Source organism: Phyllostomus hastatus, unplaced genomic scaffold (genome assembly GCF_019186645.2).
Source record: "Phyllostomus hastatus isolate PE091 unplaced genomic scaffold, TTU_PhHast_1.1 phas_scaffold_46, whole genome shotgun sequence".
Taxonomy (NCBI): domain Eukaryota; kingdom Metazoa; phylum Chordata; class Mammalia; order Chiroptera; family Phyllostomidae; genus Phyllostomus; species Phyllostomus hastatus.
In genome coordinates this window covers 15,253,716-15,272,982 of record NW_025334032.1, presented here as the reverse complement: position 1 = coordinate 15,272,982, position 19,267 = coordinate 15,253,716, and the positions used below count along the sequence as shown (strand labels likewise).

Below are 19,267 nucleotides of genomic sequence, written 5' to 3'. Positions count from 1 at the left end.
GAAAAAGAAAGAATTCAAGAAAATGAGGAGAGGTTTAGGAACCTCCGGGACAACTTTAAACATAACAACATCAGAATCATAGGGGTGCCAAAAATTATTAGGAAAATAATGAAGGAGAATTCCCCAATCTGGCAAAGGAAATAGACTTACAGGAAGTCCAGGAAGCTCAGAGTGTTCCAAAGAAATTGTACCCAAGGAGAAACACACCAAGACACATGATAATTAAATTACCCAAGACTAAAGATAAGGAGAGAATCTTAAAAGTAGCAAGGGAAAAGGAGAGAGTTATCTACAAAGGAGTTCCCATAAGGTTATCAGCTGACTTCTCAAAAGAAACCTTACAAGCAAGAAGGGGCTGGAAAGAAATATTCAAAGTTGTGAAAGGCAAGGACCTACATCCAAGATTATTCTATCTAGCAAAGCTATCATTTAGAATGGAAGGGCAGATAAAGTGCTTCCCAAATAAGGGACTACCCTACTTTAAAGTAGTCATTTGTTCTCCTCTCTGTCCATTCCATCCTTCTGTTAAAGCCAGCCTGGACCCGTCCAGTTGGTGATCTCAGTTGAGAACTGGAATTAAGCAAATATAACTCCAAGAAATGAATGTGACTTCAGGAAGTAATTTAACTGCTGAGAACTTTGGTTTGCTTTTTGGTGACATGGAAATACCTACACAATGATGGTTTTCACTCTTTGCTTTTCTCCAGATTTCTCTGTCTCACTTACTTCTTCATAAATCAGCCATCTCTCCACATCAAAGGAGAATAATAAAACCAAAATGCAAAGCATGGGTATTTGCTTGTGAGATACCCTGATGTACCCATTGTGTGTATGTCACTTCTTTCTTTCTCTAAAATAGGTATTTCTTTTGGAAGAGTATGTTTGATTACGAGTCAGAGTTTGGGGTATGAAGAAGCTCTTTTGTAGGATTTTCAGAGACTTTGGGTAATGCACAAATTCTCAGTTATCATGGTGCAGTGACTGTTCCATTGTAAGTCTGTATAATCTCAGATCTAGTTCATGCCTGCCATTGCTTGAGCCTTGCATATTTTAGGACCTAGTCATCTCTGTGGGCAGCAAAATGAATGAAACTGTTTATTACTTTACTACAATTAACATGTGCCATTAAGTTGCAACTGGCCAGAAATTGAAAAGGTACAGTGTCTAAGTATAAACATTAATGATTTTAAGGAAAAAAAAATAGAAAAAGAAAGAAGTAAAAACTAGAATAGAAGAAGACCTGAGAAGCTTCATACACAGTGATGCTAGGTGATTGTCGTTGAGTCATGGAATGGAGTACTGGGTAAAATAATGACGAATATAGCTGGCTCTCAGGTGGTATGGAATTTTTCTAAGCTAATCTGAGAATTAATCACAAAAAAATGATTCAAGGCAGCATAAACCACCAAAACACCAGTAGGTAATTAAGAAATAGGTTTTTCTTTTTTAATAGTCTTAAGGAGAGATAGAACACGGCACTAATCCAACCCATCTTTAGGAACACATTCCACACAACATGTCGCTTCTCAGCATTTCTTCACAAAAGGAAGAAAGCCCCAGGATATTGTATTATGTGGTAATAATGAGATGAGGATAGTCAGGAAGGTCCTTATTAAGTTGCCTAAAAAGAGCTGCTGAGTGGCTTAGAGGATAAAGCATTGGGTTTCTCTTTGGAGCCCCCCAGTGGGAGTTTAATTCACAATCCAGTACAGAGACCCATAATACACAATAGCTGCTTGCTTTAATGGGCTGGTAGTATGAAAAATATTTACTGGTTATGAAAGATAATCCATTTCTGAAAAGATTTTCATTTTGTTTTCAGAATTCCAGGTACAATAGATTGTTCTCCTGCTGAAAGTGCATTATAGAACACTCCAATTGCGATGGCTTCTTTGCAGCATTTGGCTCATCTCAAAAATGATGAACTATTTATGCAAGATACATATCTCTGGTACGATGGCATGCTAGAGACTGCAGATTCACAGCCAATATGTTAAGGTAATTTCCCAAGATAATTCATACTATTCAAAGAGTAACTTTTTATTGGGTTGATCTAAATATTTAATTGTCACAACTCTGCTTGGTTTCGCTCATGGGTTTTAAAGAATAATGAAGTAGCATGGCCCAGTGGAAGTACCATGGTCATGAGTGAGACCTATGAGTTTAATATTCTCCCAACAAATATGTGAGGGGCCCTGAGCATGGATGGGACTGACACTAGGTTTTTACTCAGCCATGTTTCCCAGTATGCCATTATCTGCACCTCTGTTTTCATATTCAGATAATTTAAAAAATAATGAATGTCTGACTTTATTTTTTGGAAGTTGCTAGAGAGACAGACAAAGAGGGCTTTTTTGAGTGTCCTGATCATGGTGGCTGTTGAAAATTGCTGCTGACCATCTGTGTGGTTCTTAGCATGGTCACCGCACCTTGCCTTTATGGCTTGTCCTGAGCAGGCCTCTGATGCCTCACTAATAAGGTTGAAGCTTACATCTTGCACAGTTAAATGCTTCCTTAAGAAAATATGAGCACATTGCAAGTGTTAACACAATGTGAGTGTGTGTTTATCAGTAATTAACTCAGTTTTCAAGGAAAACCTTGTAAAGGCAAAAAACAAAAACAAAAACGAAAACTACACAACAGTTTTGAATGTGAGAAATTATGCTGGCCTAACCTGTGTGCTGTGGGTCTTTGGCATTAGAAAGGACACTTTGTAGGAGAGCTGAGTATAAAGAGTTTTATGAATAACTGAGGACAAGAGGAGGAATAAATAGAGAAACACAAAATAAATGTCTTCTTAGCTAAAAACTATGTACCTCAGGAACATTTCCAATAGAGGAAAAAACAGTTTTATCCCACATCTTTTCTTGGTAATGAGTTTAGTTTAACTTCAGAAGGAAATTACTTTCTGAGACAGAGACTTGGTATCATTTGAAAAATGTTAATTATGCTTGAAGAATGAGAATGACATAATAGAAGGAATCCAGGGATTGGGAGAAAGGAGACAGGGTTCATTCTTGACTCTGGGACCCATCAGTTTCTGCGATTAAGGGTGAATCACTTAATCCCTTCAAGTCTCAGATTGCTCATTAGTAAAAGGGGATGCTAACACCTGCTTCCCCTGCCTCATAGGGAGGTGAGGATCTGAGAAGAAAAGATGACAACATTCTAGGCCAATAGGAAAGGGCCACTTACAAATATTATGAACAGAACACCATTGACAAATGTTCCATAGCATTTCTGAAGATACACGGGGTCACATGTTCATACTTAGAATCACCACTATCATTGTGTTTCATTTTTCTCCTCTGGCTCTTTATGTTCTTTAAAGCACAGATCCTGTAAGTTAATATTGAATTCCCATGTGAGGAAGAGAAACAAATGGAGGTATTTCAGGACCTCATCATGGAGCTTCCAGGTAGAAAGCTTATCCTGCTTGGATTCAATGCAAGTTAGGCAGTGCCTTCTCTTCGTTCTCTTTTTTTTTTCCCTCAGCATTCAGCTATCCCCTCAGCTGTCTTCTATAAAGAACATGTACCCTGAACCTGCATGTCTCACCCTACATTGGTTCTTCTGGCTGCCACCTCTATTCTACATCTGCATCCATCCACTTGTTATTGTCCATTACTCTTCCTGCTCACCTGTCAGCTCAGTATGAGACTCTCCTCCATTCTCACAGGCAATCACTCACTTCTTTTTGTGGCCACTAAAGATACCATGTATATGCATCTGATGGGGTTCAGGGGCTACTTGAAGCTCAGTTCTGGACCCACTAATAATTTCTGATGTCTGGACTGAAGCCTGTCTCCTCCACCAGGATTTCATTCACTGAAATTAGGTGGGCACATCTGCCTCCTACACTGTCTATGAAAGGGCCAGATTTTTCCTTTATTTTTTGGAGTCCCAGGAGCAAGCCCTGTGTTTACATTAAGTGAATGCTTATCAGATGACTATAGGGAATTAGCTCTGCAAGTTAATGCAAGTCTGGTTTATAGGCCCCTGGTTGCACAATTTCCCTGTGTGAATTCTTGTGCATTTATAGAGAGAAGGTGCTGTAAATTGTGAGAAAAAAATATCATAAACATTCAAAATCAAAAACTCATTTTAGAAACATCCAATTAATACAGAAAACAAAGAGCTTTGTGCTTTTAACATAAGTAAATTTGGCTGCTGATCAAGTTATTAAAATTAAAAGCTTATTTCTAAGTGAAGATGAATGAAATATTATTTTTATTGGACATTTGGGGAATTAGAACCACTTCAATGTATAGCTGCAAGTTCTAAACATAGATAGATACTCCTTGTTACTGCACAGGCACTGAGAACTTGGTGGATATATACTTTGCTCACACACAGACATACATTTTCTTCATGGAAGAGACTGGGTTCATTGGCAAGGCAGGAAAAGAAACTTTAGAAAGCTCATCCTTGCCCAATTCACTAGAGATAAATGGAGAACTTGCTTCTCTGGGGATGTTAAGCTTGTCTTCCCAAAGGAATTACTCATTTGGAAAATGAGGGGAATTTAGTGTTGATTCAAAATGATTCCAGAATGCAGAGGAATGCCTTGCTTTCACAGGAGGGAGACTTTATGTGAGGCAGGAATGCAGACAGCAACACATCAGTAAACTATGTGCTTGTTCTGTCCACGCCCTTTATAATTTTCATGAAGCCTCAGGCCACCACCCCCCACAAATAAATCACCATGGAGAGAAAGCTTGCAGGGAGTGACTGAGAAAGATTAACAGCTCTGTACAGGATAAAGTGCTACGAGAGCCTGTGTATAGGCAAGAAGCCTATGGGATGCCAAGCTCTGCAACTCATTAAGGGATGGTGAGATTTGCATAAAGCAGGCTAGTTTCTTACTCTGAAATCTCATTAGAATGTATCAGAGATTGAATGAAGATAGTGTGGAAACTTCTGTCTGAAACACAGGAGTAGAGAATGGCAATTTCCAGACACTTTCCTTGAACAAGTCACGGATTACTGCAGTAATTCCTTGACATTTCAGTGAGTCTTCTTGTTACTAAACAATGTATAAATAACTGTACTTAATTTGGCAGAAAAGCATCTAAACTTCATGAAGTGTTGATTTAAGATGCAACTGTATGTCTTTTGGAATGTTGATCTTCCATACTTAAGTCTGTTTATAGGCAACATTTAGAACTCCACACTTTTTGGGGGGGGAGGGGGGTGGTAATAAAAGGGGTTGTCTGCTCCAGCTGCCCATGTCAGGATCTGTATCCAGATCCTGATGTGAAATATCTTGCGGGCTGGTGTTGTTTGTGGGGAAAGCTTACCTCTGAAGATTACTTTATGTCATGAAAAGTGATGCCATGTCTTCTAAAGGCAGACTTCTGTCATGGTGCAGCAGCAACATGCATTTTTGTTTTTGTTTTTCAAAGAAGAAAGCAGGTTGTGGGGAAGAAATGTCAGTTCATAGAGTTGGAAGGAGTTAGAGAAAGGGTAGTGAATTAACTTAGCCCTTGCTGAGTATGAGTTATGTGTGGGTCATTCATGTGAAGATGAAGAGAAGGAAGGTAAATAGATGCTCTAGAGTTTACGGTACAGGGTAGGATTAGAGATATGGATTTGGGCATCTTTAGGGTAACTATGAAGTTAGGGGAATGGCTGAAATATGACAGGCTCACCAAAGAATTCTCCATATTGATTAATGTGACTAATAATAAATCTTTATTTTTTTTTCTAAAGGACTTCTATAAAAATATTCATAAATATTTATTAACAAATTGATTTGACATTGGGATGTACTTCAAAATAAGCCAATGGTAGAGGAGGGAACTAGGTGGGAGAAGAGATAAAATAGGCTTGGCCATTGAGAAAGTTCATTAATCTATTCTCTTCACTTTTGTATATGTTTCAAATTTTCCATAAGCCAACTTTAAAAACAATCCCTTTTTAAACAAATGGCCCTACAGCATGAAAATATCACATGTAAAAACTTGTTTATATAATACTCTGACTTAAAACCCCCATTCTTATTTAAAATGTTTATGCAATAAAATAAAATATTTGAAATTAACAGTAATTTGCACTTGGTTTATGTGATTCTTATTAAGTAAAAGTGCCAGAAGGGCTAAATCTATCAAATACATTTATATGTCAAAGTACTCCTTTTTAGCTAAGTTTTTCATTAACTATTTAATAACCACCTACTTCATATGCAAGGAAATATTATACATTATTTCATTGACATCACTTTCACGGCATATCTATATCTTATAAACTAAGGATGCACAGTATCAGAAAGTAATGAGGCAATTAAAAAAATATATATATATACACATTCTGCCCTGGCTGGTGTGGCTCAGTGGACTGAGTGCCGGCCTGCGAACCAAAGAGTCGCTGGTTCAGTTCCCAGACAGAGCACATGCCTGGGTTTTGAGCTAGGTTCCCAGTAGGGGGCATGCTCCTTCTCCCTCCCTTCTCCTCTCTTTAAAAATATATATATATTCTGCATATCAGATTTTTAGAATTTCCCTTAATTCAGCCTGGCTCTCCTCTTCTCCAGATTTCTGAAGTTTACCACCTTTTTGTCAATGTCCTGTCATCTTGACCACTTTCAATGAGTGAAAAATAACATGCACGTTTTATTTCATGTTTTTGATAAACATAAGCAGACGCTGTGGTGCCATTTGGAGCAATGGAGCACCCTAGTGGTCTAAACAAGACAATGAAGCTCCCCTTTCTTTTGAATCGGGTCTCATAATTTTTCAAACTAGGCAACTAGAAATAATTAGCATAATAATATTAACCATGTTATAGATGGAACACATTTTGTGAATGAATGGGATAATTGTACCTAGAAAGGCATAGATAATTAAACAATTAGTCATTCTTAATTTTAAGGGCCAAGTGGTTTCCATATGGTATTCCAAAATTATGTATATACACCCATGCACTATAAAGTACGTGTTTGGCATTTCACAGTTAGTGGAACAGTAGTGTCCCTCCAAACTATGACTTTTAACTTACTGCTCCTTAGGTGAGCAAATATTAATTTTAAAATCTTATTTTCCTTTTTTCCCCCTGCAATCTAGTCCTAGGCACCATTGTGTGTGTAGCTAAGAGAATAGCCACTGGCAAGAGAATCACTGTGTTCAGGTTAGTCTGTCTTTCCTGAGCTGACTTGGAGAAAGTGGATTAATTTCTCCGTGACTTAGTTTCCCCATCTGTAAAATGGAGATAATTATAGCAGATACCTTTAGTCTTGTGAGTTAAACAGGTTGTTAAAATAATGCCTGGAATACAGTAAACTGCTAATATTATTCCTCTCAGGGTGCAGTCACATCTTTTATCTGCGCAATCACATTTTGTCTATATGTACATCCTGGACCCTTATAGTTACTGTGACTTTGTATAGCATACATGGAATATCCAAGAGTCTATAGAAAATAAACTGTTTTAGGAGCATAATAATATTTATGAAATCTTACACTTGAGTTTATGGAATACTGATGGAACAGAATTATACACTGAAGGATCCCATATCTTATACACAACCCACCTATTTTTTATTTTAAGTGGAAATATCTATAGCAGGATAATAATGAGCAGTTTAATGTCCTCAAGGTCACTTTCCAAAGACGTAAAGGGAATATTCTGAACTCTTCCTCAAAATTTGCAAAAAAATTTCCCCATATCACAACTGTATAAGAAATGAGCTGTAATTAATTTAGGTGCCTTGAGGTTGAATTAGCCACCCACTTGGTGATTTGGTAAGAAAGCTATTTCAAGTGAAAATAAGAATATCTTTAAATATAAAGCAGGTAAGGTAGAAGATTTAAAATCTTAAAGGAAAGAAATCTCAAGATTCAGTAAGTCATTAATAATAGCCATTCAATTCATTCAGAGGAGAATGTATTACTGACTTCAGGATCCAATTGTGTAAACATTAATAATCATATAAGCGGCTCCAGTGATTAGTGAAAACATTGACTTTTTTCTTCTACCTCTTATCTTTAGCTCTCTTTATATTCTTAAAATTAAAAAAAAGCCTATAAACTTATTTCCCCTATCACAGACCATCATGAATCAAGAAGCACACAATAGTCAACAGTATCTTTGGGATTCCCATGATCTGGTGTGTGAGGGTGACCTAAGTCTCACATTGCTAAGCTTTCTGTTACTATAGCTACTGTGCTGGGACAATGGTTGCCAATTCATGTATTTATGAGAAAGTCATAAGTGGCTCAAACCAATCTTTTCAAATTAAAAGGTGATTTGTAAAAGCCCACAGTAGAAAAATAGATGTTTTATAATTTTAGAATTGAACTAACAATGTTGTACCTGAGGTTTTGATGTGTTCTCAAACACTGGTTAGTGGCCACCACAGGGCAATATAACTAGCCAATTCATGCACCATGCCCGGAGACCTCACTATAATTCTCACTAGTAAGTCCTGGATATAGGGGTTTCCAAATGATGAGGCCTGTATAGAAATCATTAACTTCACTTTCTTCAATAGAGCCAAGAAGAATTCACCCAATTCCCATCTATAGTAAAGTGAGGTTTATGAGGTTTTAGTAAACTTTTAGTTCTAAAAGCAAATGATAATTTATATGTTTAATGCTTTTTCTCTTAGATTCCAATTTGTTCCTTGGAATGAAACACACAACTTGTGAAATTCAAACATTCTCCTACTTACAAGGACAATTTCATTTATTAATGGCCTATAATTAAGAAGAAATTGTCAGCTAAACAAACAATTAGCTTGTCTAAAGGATAAATAGGAAGTAGGTTATTCATTCATTTACTAAATGTTCTTAGCCTTGACCTACATTTCATTTATTCAGATTGTTTTCTATATCTTCTAGAGTTTTTGTGTCTAAACTAATTTTCCTCATCAAAAATAAAAGCTAACATATTTATGTATTTTCTTTAGGAGAAAGAGCAGGTTAATGCACACACAGAATAAGTCAAAATTTTACTTCAAATACTACCACCTGACCCTAAGGAAGGTATTTAACCTCTTCACCTTGAAGTTTTGCATTTCTGTAAAGTGAGGATATTAATAGTTGCCACCTATCTCAGGTTAATGGCATCGCAACTCAAGAGACCTGTTATAATTTTTTTAAAGAAAAGATGTTTTATATTAATGCAATTCTTCTCCCTACTACAGATCATTGGCGAATATTTTGTATTTGAATAAAAGCCTTAAAATGTTGTTTTTGGAAGATAACTACATTCTTTATAATTATACTTAAAAATTTTATTTATTTCTTTTTTGAGAGAGGAGAATGGAGGGAGAAAGGGAGAGTATTATCCATATCTATTGGTTGCCTCTCAAAGGCCCCCAACTGAGAACCTGGCCCACAACCCAGGCAGGTGTCCTGACGAGGAATTGAATGGGGACCTTTTGGTTTGTGGGATGATGCCCAATCCACTGAGTCACACCAGTCAGGGCATTCTTTATAATTATTAAGAGACCTGCCAAAGTAGCACTTTTAGCACATAAAGACAACCTCATCTGAATGAAGTAGAATATGGTTAGTTGCTTATAAGAGGTTGGCATTTTTCTTAGCTAAATTCTGTTTTTATAGGGTTACAATACTATATATAGTACATATATAGTAAATAGATATATAGTAAATATAGATATATAGTAAATATATATACATATATATATAATAAATACACACACAGCAACAGCATGGAACTGAGCTCACATGCCAGCTATAAATAAAACATGCCTTAGGCAGAGAAGACACAGATTTAACAGAACTGAGTTAAAGTTCCTTGGGTGGAATATGAGCAGAAGAAAGTCATTTATACAAAATATAAATGTGAGTTGTATTATATGTAAGGTTAGTAACTGAAAAGATAATCATCTCAGAAACCAGGAGTGGAAGGAAGTGAGACAACAAGAAAGGACAGATGAGAGTGAGAGCAAAGTGTAAGTCAAATGGGAATTGACAATATATAATGTTACAAAAATACCATTTCCATGTTCTAAAGAAGTACTACTGGGTGGGTGGGGGGGGCGGGGGGAGAATCAGTAGCCAAAATTGAACCTTGCTCTGTCTGACACTTATCAATGCATAAGAACTTATGGAATCCAGTTTTAGTATTATGTATTTTTACATCATGTGCCTTCCTGTGCAAAATGGAAATATTTATTTTTACCCATTTAACCATATTGGTTGGATATGATTTTTTCTTAATGACTACTACAATCACTGCAAACATTATTTAAATTACATATATATGTATATGTGTATACGTGTACACCTACATCCACCCAACATCCATCCATCCATCTGAATGAGCAAAATGGGGACACGCTTCTATTCTGCTCACCTTCAGGTTCCCTGATTTTTCTTCCCGCTGCAGACTTCCGAAGTACGCTCCTTCCAGAGTTAAAGAGGCTAGTTAGCTCGTCCAGGGGGCTGCTGAGAGGCCTTGAATTCGGAGGGCTGTAGGGGACTGGAGAGGAGGAGTTGGAGTTGGTCTTCCTGTGGTCAACTCTAGCCTTCCCGGGGGAGTAAGGAACCTTGGAGAAAGAACTACATGCACCCACTGCTGGAGCAGAGTTTGGCTTTTGCTGCACTTTGGGCAGATCTGGGTTTGTGGTTGCTTTTCCCGGGTGCACCACGTAGGTCTCCTGTGGGAAGGCAAAGTGCCGGTGGGCAGCTTGGGCAGCCGCAGGAGGTGCTGGAGGAGGAGGTGGTGTGAGAGGCGGAGAGACTTTGTGAGACCCGTTAAACACTGGGAGGCCGGGGGACGCAGGTCTGTCACCATCCCCTTTTTGGTTTTTGGAATACTGGGGAGACAGAGGACTTGAGCCTTCGGACTGCACTGGGTACTTCAGGTTGGTTTCCAAGACTGGCAGTTTTTTCACCTCTAAGGGCGTCAAAGGCGATTCGTCTGACGCTGGGGAGCAGGTGACAGGGGTTGGGGGGAAAACCAGGAGTGGGGGGCGGTGAGGGAGCAGGTTGGGGAAGGGGGCTGGAATGTCGCACGTGTCTTTGCAGGGTGCGGGTGAATGGCCGCTAGGGTGTTCATCCTCCAAGGTGATGGGGCTCTGACCCTCAGATGGTAACAGGGGTGACACAAAGGCCCAGGCGCTGGTCCCCCGGCTACTGCTGTCCTCTGGGGGCACGAAGTACTTCATCTCTTCATACACTGCCTCCGCCTGGTCGGGGCTGCCAGTGCGGCCCACCATCTCAATGTAGATGGGCTCTGACTCAGTCTCCATCTCGGGCTCTGACTCAGAGTGCGCTGGGGCCCCAGGAGGCGCTGGGACTGCCAGCACGGCCCCAGGGGTGCACTGCGGACCTGCCGCTCTGCTTCTTGTGTTGGGGGTCCCCACCGCCCTGGGCCTGACACCACAAATCTCCTCAGACGACCCGCTGAGCTTGGTTTTGGGGCTTCGCTTTGGCTTCCGAGGAGGAATCTTCTTCATTGTGCTGTAGTCATCACTGTGTGGTCTGGGCCTGGTGAGAACTGAATGGGAGGGAGATACAAAGAAGTGATGAGAGGACTTAGCAAGACTCCAGAGCCAAACCGTCATGCGGACTGGGGCTAGCTGGGGCTGTCCTTGCCCACACAGCTCCTGAGTCCCCACTGATTGAGAGGCACAGGCCTGCATCCCTCCACCCTCTGGGATCCCACCTCAACCTAACACTTCTCAAGACTGCAAACGAGAAAGGGAGTTTCGACCTCAGAGCTGGAGGACTACTTCCATCACTGAAGGAAGACATTGGGTGGACCATAGGTGGCCCAGTATTGCCAGCCACCTGCAAAGTGGAAGGGCCTGTTGACATAGCTAAGTATCAGTGGTGTGCATTGCAGAGCTGGTGCTGGATCCTACTTAGCCTCTATTCTTAGGGTCTGATATAGATGTGAATCAGGCTGAACTGGTCCTCAGGATTTTAAGGATGAGGAAATAGAAAGCTAGGGAGAGGAAGCAAATTAGCTCATCAGTAGCATATGGATGTTTCTTGTAGGAAACGAGTAAGTTTAATTATTTAATTGTATAAAATGAACAAAACAAAATACCAACAAAACACCTACATACATGGAGAGATTATTATTTTGTTACAGAACTTTCTTATTAAAATGATTCCATGGGTGACTTTTACAATTAATCAGTATATGTGAATCCTTAACAGAAACACAAATTTAACAGAAAAGTCAAGTCTAAGAACGTCTAAAGTGTACACTTCTTAAGTTGAAAAGGTGGAAGATATTTAGTAAAACAAATCAGCTTAATATTATCAATAAGAACTAAATTTAAAAGAGGCAGAAAGACTATTTAGGTCTAACTCTAAAACATTTATTGAAATTTAAGTTTAAAATATTCCAAAAGACTTATTTTCTAATATAGTGTATTATACATATACATGTAATAGATATTTATTAAATAAACATAATTTCTCTGAAAGCTGATGTGCTAATTTAAGACAATCACAAGATTTACTGAAATATCAAAACTTCCCCCAAATTTTGAACTATTTTGCTAATTTGGTACTTTACTGTAGGAATCACTGATGTGAGCATATGTAATTTTTCTGCATTCCTGAGTTGTTTAAGGCAGCCAGGTTTTTTCTCACTGTGACTGCACATACGGCAGTAGTCTCTGTCCCCAGTTTGGAAGAGATCATAAAGTATCATTGTTAAGATTGAAGGTGTTTTTTTTTTAAGAGCCGAGTAGTATTCTGTTGTGTAAATGAGCCACAGCATTTTTATCCACTCATCTACTGATGGGCACTTGGGCTGCTTCCAAATCTTGCTTATTTTAAATAACACTGCAATGAATATAGGGGTGCTTATATTATTTCAAATTAGCATTTCAGGTTTCTTCTAACACGTTCCCAGAAGTGGAACTAATGGGTCATAAGACAATTCCATCTTTAATTTTTTAAATATATTTTATTGATTATGCTATTATACTTATCCCATCCCCCCATTATACTTTTCCCCTCCACCCTGCATACCACCTCCCACCCACATTCTCTCACCTCAGTTCATGTCCATGGGTTGTACATGTAAGTTCTCTGGCTTCTGCATTTCCTATACTATTCTTAACCTCCTCTTATCCATTTTCTACCTACCATTTATGCTACTTAGTCCCTGTACCTTCCCCTACCCAGTTCTCTCCCCTCCCCTCCCCCTGTCCCACTGATAATCACCCATGTGGTCTCCATTTCTATGATTCTGTCCATGTTCTAGTTGTTTGCTTAGTTTTTGTTTGTTTCTTTAGCTTCAGTTGTTGATAGTTGTGAGTTTGTTGTCACTTTACTGTTCGTAGTTTTGATCTTCTTCTTTTTCTTAGATAAGTCCCTTTAACATTTCATATAATAAGGGCTTAGTGATGATCAACTCCTTTAACTGGACCTTATCTGGGAAGAACTGTAACTGCCCTTCCATTCTAAATGATAGCTTTGCTGGATAGAGCAATCTTGGATGTAGGTCCTTGCCTTTCATGACTTTGAATATTTCTTTCCAGCCCCTTTTTCCCTGAAATGTTTCTTTTGAGAAATCAGCTGATAATTTTATGGGAGCTCCTTTGTAGGTAACTGTCTCCTTTTCTCTTGTTGCTTTTAAGATTATCTCCTTATCTTTAATCTGGGGTAATGTAATTATGATGTGCTTTGGTGTGTGTTTCCTTGGGTCCAACTTCTTTGGGATACTGAGCTTCCTGGGCTTCCTGGAAGTCTATTTCCTTTTCTAGATTGGGGAAGTTGTCTTTCATTATGTTTTTAAATAAGTTTTCAATTTCTTGCTGTTCCTCTTATCCTTTTGGCACCCCTATGATTCAGATGTTGGAATGCTTAACATTGTTCTGTAGGTCCCTAAGCCTCTCCTAATTTTTCTGAATTCTTGTTTCTTCATTCTGTTCTGGCTGAAAATTTACTTCTTCCTTCTAGTCCACACCATTGATTTGAGCCCCAGTTTTGTTCTTATCACTGTTGGTTCCCTGTGCAGTTTCCTTTATTTCACTTAGCATAGCCTTCACTTTTTCTTCTATTTTGCAACCACAGTCAACCAGTTCTGTAAGCATTCTGATTACCAGTGTTTTGAACTGTGTGTCTGATAGGCTGGCTATCTCTTCATCACTTAGTTGTATTTTTTCTGGAGCTTTGATCTGTTCTTTCATTTGGGCCTTTTTTTTTGTCTGGGATGGCCTGTTACATAGTAAGATGCAGACCCTTGGGTATTCCCCAGAGTGGGGCAACCTCTTTGCTGTGTTGTGACACTGTATGTGGGGGAGGGGCTCAACAGGGAACAATGCTGCTTGCTCAGCTCTCTGCTGGCTTTCAGTCACTTCCTTGGCTGCCTACAAGCAAATTTGGCCCTTCTGGTGCTGATTCCCAGATGGGTGGTTTTGTGTACATTCTAGGACCCTGTGGGTCTCTCCAACAAAAAACTCTCCTGTGAGGCTGGGAGTTTCTCCCATCACAGCAACTGCACAGTTTTTATCAGTCAGAGGTTTTGAGGCTTTAATTCCCCCCACTGGAACCCTGGGTTGCGTGGTCTATCTTGCTCCCCAGTTTTTCCTTCTGGTTTATCTGATGCAAATGTGGGACTGCCCACTCTGCCAGTTGCTGCCTCACCTGGTCTGCCAGCTGTCACCTTGCTTGCCCTGGTCCTCCAGCCACTACTTTGCCTCAAATCCTTTGTGTCAGGCTGCCTGTTTCCGTCCCTCCTATGGGTCTGGATGAATGTTTCTTCTTTAACTCCCTGGTTGTCAGATTTCCATACAGTTCAATTTTCTAGCAGTTCTGGTTGTTTTTTGTGTTTAAGTTTGTTGTCCTTCTTCTGGTTGTGCGAGGAGGCTCAGTGTTTATACCTACACCTCCATCTTGGCCAGAAGTCCTTAATTTGTTGAGGTAACTTCATACTGCTTCCCACAGTGGCTGCACCAATCTGTATTCCCACCAACACTGCACAAGTGATTCTGACAGGTGTCAGGTGTTATGTTATTGTGGTTTTAATTTGCATTTCTCTGATGATTAGTGGTGCTAAGTATCTTTTCATATATCTATTGGCCATCTGTATGTCTTTTTTGGAGAAGTCTCTATTCAGGTCCTTGGCCCAATTTTTTAATTGGATTATTGGTTTTTCTGGTTTTGAGTTTTATAAGTTATTTATAAATTTGGGATATTAACCCCTGTGTAAAGCAGGGGGTTACCTCAGAAAAATTAAAACTGAAACTGCCTTATGACTCTGATTCCACTTCTGGGAATATATGTGAAGAAACCTGAAACACTAATTCAAAAGAATATGGGCACTCCTATGTTCACTGCAGCATTATTTAGAAGACACAAGATCTTGAAACAGCCCAGGTGTCCATCAGGTGATGAGTGGATAAACCAGTTGTGGAATATTTACACAATGGAATACTACTCGGCCATACAAAAGAAGGAAATCTTACCTTTTGCAACAGCATGAATGGACCTGGAGACTATTATGCTGAGTGAAATAAGTCAGTCAGAGAAAGACAATTACCATGTGATTTCACTTATATTTGGAATATAGTGAATAAAGTAAACTAATAAACAAAATAGAAACAGACTCATAGATACTGAGACAAGAGTGACAGCTGTCAGAGAGGAGGGGGTTTGGAGGACTGAGTGAAAAAGCTGAATGGATTAAGCAAAAACAAAACAAAACAAAAAACAAAACCCTCATAGACATAGACAACAGTATGGTAAATACCAGAAGAAAAGGGGATGGGAGGAGGTAATAGAGGGAAAAAGGGGGATAAATGGTGATGGAAGAGACTTGAGATGGAGTGGTGAACACACAATACAATATACAGATAAAGTGTTATAGAATTGTACACCTGAAATCTATATAATTTTATTAAGCAATGTTGCCCCAATAAATTTGATTAAAAAAGAAAAAAAACAATAAGGCAAACACCCATAATTAAAGAAAAAAATTAAAGGCTTTCAAGTTAGATCTGGATTCAAACCTTGGCAGGACCATTCATTCATGCCATCACTCATTTAGTTATGCATTTCACCAGAATCTACTGAGACACAGTAGTGAATACAAGAAAATTTTCCCTCCCTTCCTCTGTTCTAGGGGGAGATATCAGGCAATAAAAAACCATAAATTAGACAAGTGAGTCAATTTTGTTAGAGCATGATGTGTCCTGTGAGAATGAGAAACAATAGGCTATGAAAGGGGATACAGAATTGTATGTGTGTTTGTGGGGGTGGCAGTGGCATAAATGACAATTTTTAAAGAGGTCTTGGGCAAATCTCTCTAAGCTTCAGTATAGTCATGCATAAAATGATATCAGTAATGACCTCAGAGGTATACAATAGGTAATGTAAATGAAGTGTTAGCTCAGATGCTGGCACATTGCAAACATGAAACAAATGGGAGACTTCCAAATGAGAGTGGAAAAGAACAAAGCTAATTTTCTAACTCAATAGACATCTTTGTAAGCCAGTATTCTACAGGGTTCCCCTAAATCAGCCAACTTTTAACAGCAGAAAATACCAAAAATGCATAATTTTGTGATTAATCAGCATTATTCTAAAGGCTTTCATCCTGCTAAACCATAGCTTCTCCTGGAAAGTTAATGAACCAAACACAATTTTTGCATTAATATTATAGAGTTGTTCTGGAGATTTGAATAATTTTAAGCTATTGTGGCAGGTTGTATTTTCCAAAACTGGCATCATTAATGTTTCCCCATGCTCTTCCAGAACCTTGAAACTGGGAGAGCCTCTGTGATTACCACTAACAAATAAAATATGGGGAAGAACCTGAGTTCTGTGGCTGGATAACCCCTGCCTCCTGCTATCTTGGGACACATGTCTTCGTGGCCCTGATATCTATGTGAGAAGACTATTTACACTGAAACAAGCATGCTCTGGAGAACATGTGGAGAGGCCACATAGAGGTGAGAGATGCAGAGGACTCTTTTTGGGTTTCCCCAATCTAGACAGTAGAAATCTAATAACTGAGTGTTCAGATGATTCTAGCCCCCAATTCTCACTACAGCTATGAGAGAACCAGTATGATAATTGTTTAGCCAAGCCCAAACAACTCCTAAAACTGTAAGAGAGAGAAAAGAATAAAATGAATCATTATTTTACGGAACTACATTTTGGAGTGATTTGTTACATAGCAATAGACAACTAACTTGGATATTGGTACCTGGAAGTGGAGTGCTACTATAAATAAAAACTTTAAAAATGTGGCAGTAGCTTTGGGAAATTGGAGGAGTCTTAAAGACAGTGTTAGCAGAAGCATGATGATCCTCAAGAAAGCTCTTGGTGAGGCTTAAAAGATGAGCAAGATGCTGAAAGCTGGAGGAAACGTGGAATTTCTCATGCCACTGTGGAAAGTTTAGCAACTCTGTCACCTGCAGTAATGTGGAAAATAAAAAAAAAAAACACTTAAGGAACTGAATGATATAGCTAAGGAGATATTCAGGCTGAGTTTAAAATCCATCTCCTGGATTCTGTTAGCTGCCTATAGTAAAATGTGAGAGTAAAGAGATAAGCTAAAGAAAGAACTATTAACTGTAAAGGATCCTGGACTTTCTATGTTTGGCAATAAACATTTGTCACTGCCAGGCTATCCTGATGGCAAATAATTCTGAAGTTAAAAATGACTTTCAAGTAGAGGTGAAATATGGAGCATTTTCAGGAAAACATAATCTAAAGATGAAGCTAAGATCAGGACTATGGCACTCTTTAAGACCTCAGAAAGTTTTAAGGTGACATTTCATGGATCTGTTCAAAGGTGTAAAACCATGGGACTTTGAGAATAAAAGAATATTGTGGCACAGACATTGTGCAGAGAGCCCAAATTAGGTAAGATTATCTCAAAGAGATCTGTGGATGTGGCTTTGGAATAATGCGATAGATTATAAATACACAGGAAACTCACAAAGCCTTTAAAGGAATTGGATCAGCTTGCACTGAAAGAAGACTTAATACAGAATGAGGAGACTCTGTTATCTCAACATTTTATAAGCAGAAAGCAGGCTGAGAAAACTACCAGCTACAAACATGTCACCTCTTGTGGTTTAGGAATTAATATTTACAGGTGAGCCAACACTCTTAAGCATGGACCTAACAGCCATGGAATATCATTTCTGGGCACTAGGCCAAAATCCTAATCAAGGCACAGGCAACATTTGCCCAAGTGGTGTACAGAACTGCAAGTTGCAAGTGCCTTCTGATTTTCCCCTTTTTAGAAAGGAACATCATCCTTCACCTGTCCCTCCAGTGCATGTTAGTTGTATGGAAAGTACTAGAGGAGCTGTCCACCTCAGAAGCCTTGCTTGAGACCCAGGAGACCCAGATCTGATTTATCAGTAGATGATGAGATCTGGGCCTTGCATCTGAACTTGGTGTGATGATGAAATGGGGTTTTAGGGAAATTGTGGGGAACAGGGAGTATATCTTGTATATGGAAAGGATGTGAATTGTTTCATCATAATGGTGGACTAAGGCAAGTTGTATTTGCCAAAAATTGGCCATAAGAATGTTTACAGTCCTACGAAGAGCAGGAATCTATTTCTCCTCCCTAAACCTGCATGGGCCTATGGAACTGCCTGATGCATGGACTGTGGTGTAGGCAATGCTGCATGACTTCCAAGGCTGGCTCATAGTAGGTGTTCTCTTTCCTGGAATATGTGCCTTTGAGCATTGATTCTTCATGAAGGAAGTCCAGCTATGCTGAAGCCACCATGTTGCACAAACCACATGGAGAGACCACCTAGAGATACAGATGCTCTAGTAGCCCCAGTCCTCAGACATCTGAGGTATCAGGCATGGGAGTTACCAGCTTTCAGATGGTTCCTGCTACCATGTACAGCTTTATGAAGGACCTTGATTAAGAGCTACCTAGATGAGACCAGTTGACCACCAGAACCTGGAATACAGTACTAAAATGATCATGCTTTATTTAAATCACCAAGTTTGGATGAGTAGTTAAGCAACAATAGATAACTGATATGGTATTTCCTCAAGGTTTGCTTTAGATACAGGAAAAAGCTTTTCTGGTAATAAACTTTATAATTAAAAGTAGTATACTTTGTAAGGAGGAAGTCAAGAGCCTGACCCCTGGAATCTGACTGTCTTGGATGAGTGACATGGGGCAGGTTATACTACTGCACCCTGACTCAGTGTCCTCATCCATAGAGGGTTCACAATGATATCCCACTGCACTGAGTAGTTCTAAAGATTGAAGATATTTAGCATAATCCCAGTACATAATAAACACTAAGTAAGTGTCAGGTGCTATCATCATTATCTTATTATTACCCAAC

At 39.1% G+C, this 19,267-nt stretch overlaps 1 protein-coding gene across 3 annotated transcripts in view; it reads right to left on the bottom strand.

The window, feature by feature from the left end:
- The window catches only part of MYO16 (myosin XVI), a 627,599-nt gene that overhangs the window by 62,403 nt on the left and 545,929 nt on the right, over positions 1 to 19,267 (bottom strand). For all 3 annotated transcript variants that reach the window (XM_045821913.1, XM_045821912.1, XM_045821911.1), the window contains exon 32: positions 10,321 to 11,466. In XM_045821913.1, coding sequence (XP_045677869.1) covers positions 10,321 to 11,466 — 1,146 coding nt within the window. The remainder of the gene's footprint in view (positions 1 to 10,320; positions 11,467 to 19,267) is intronic.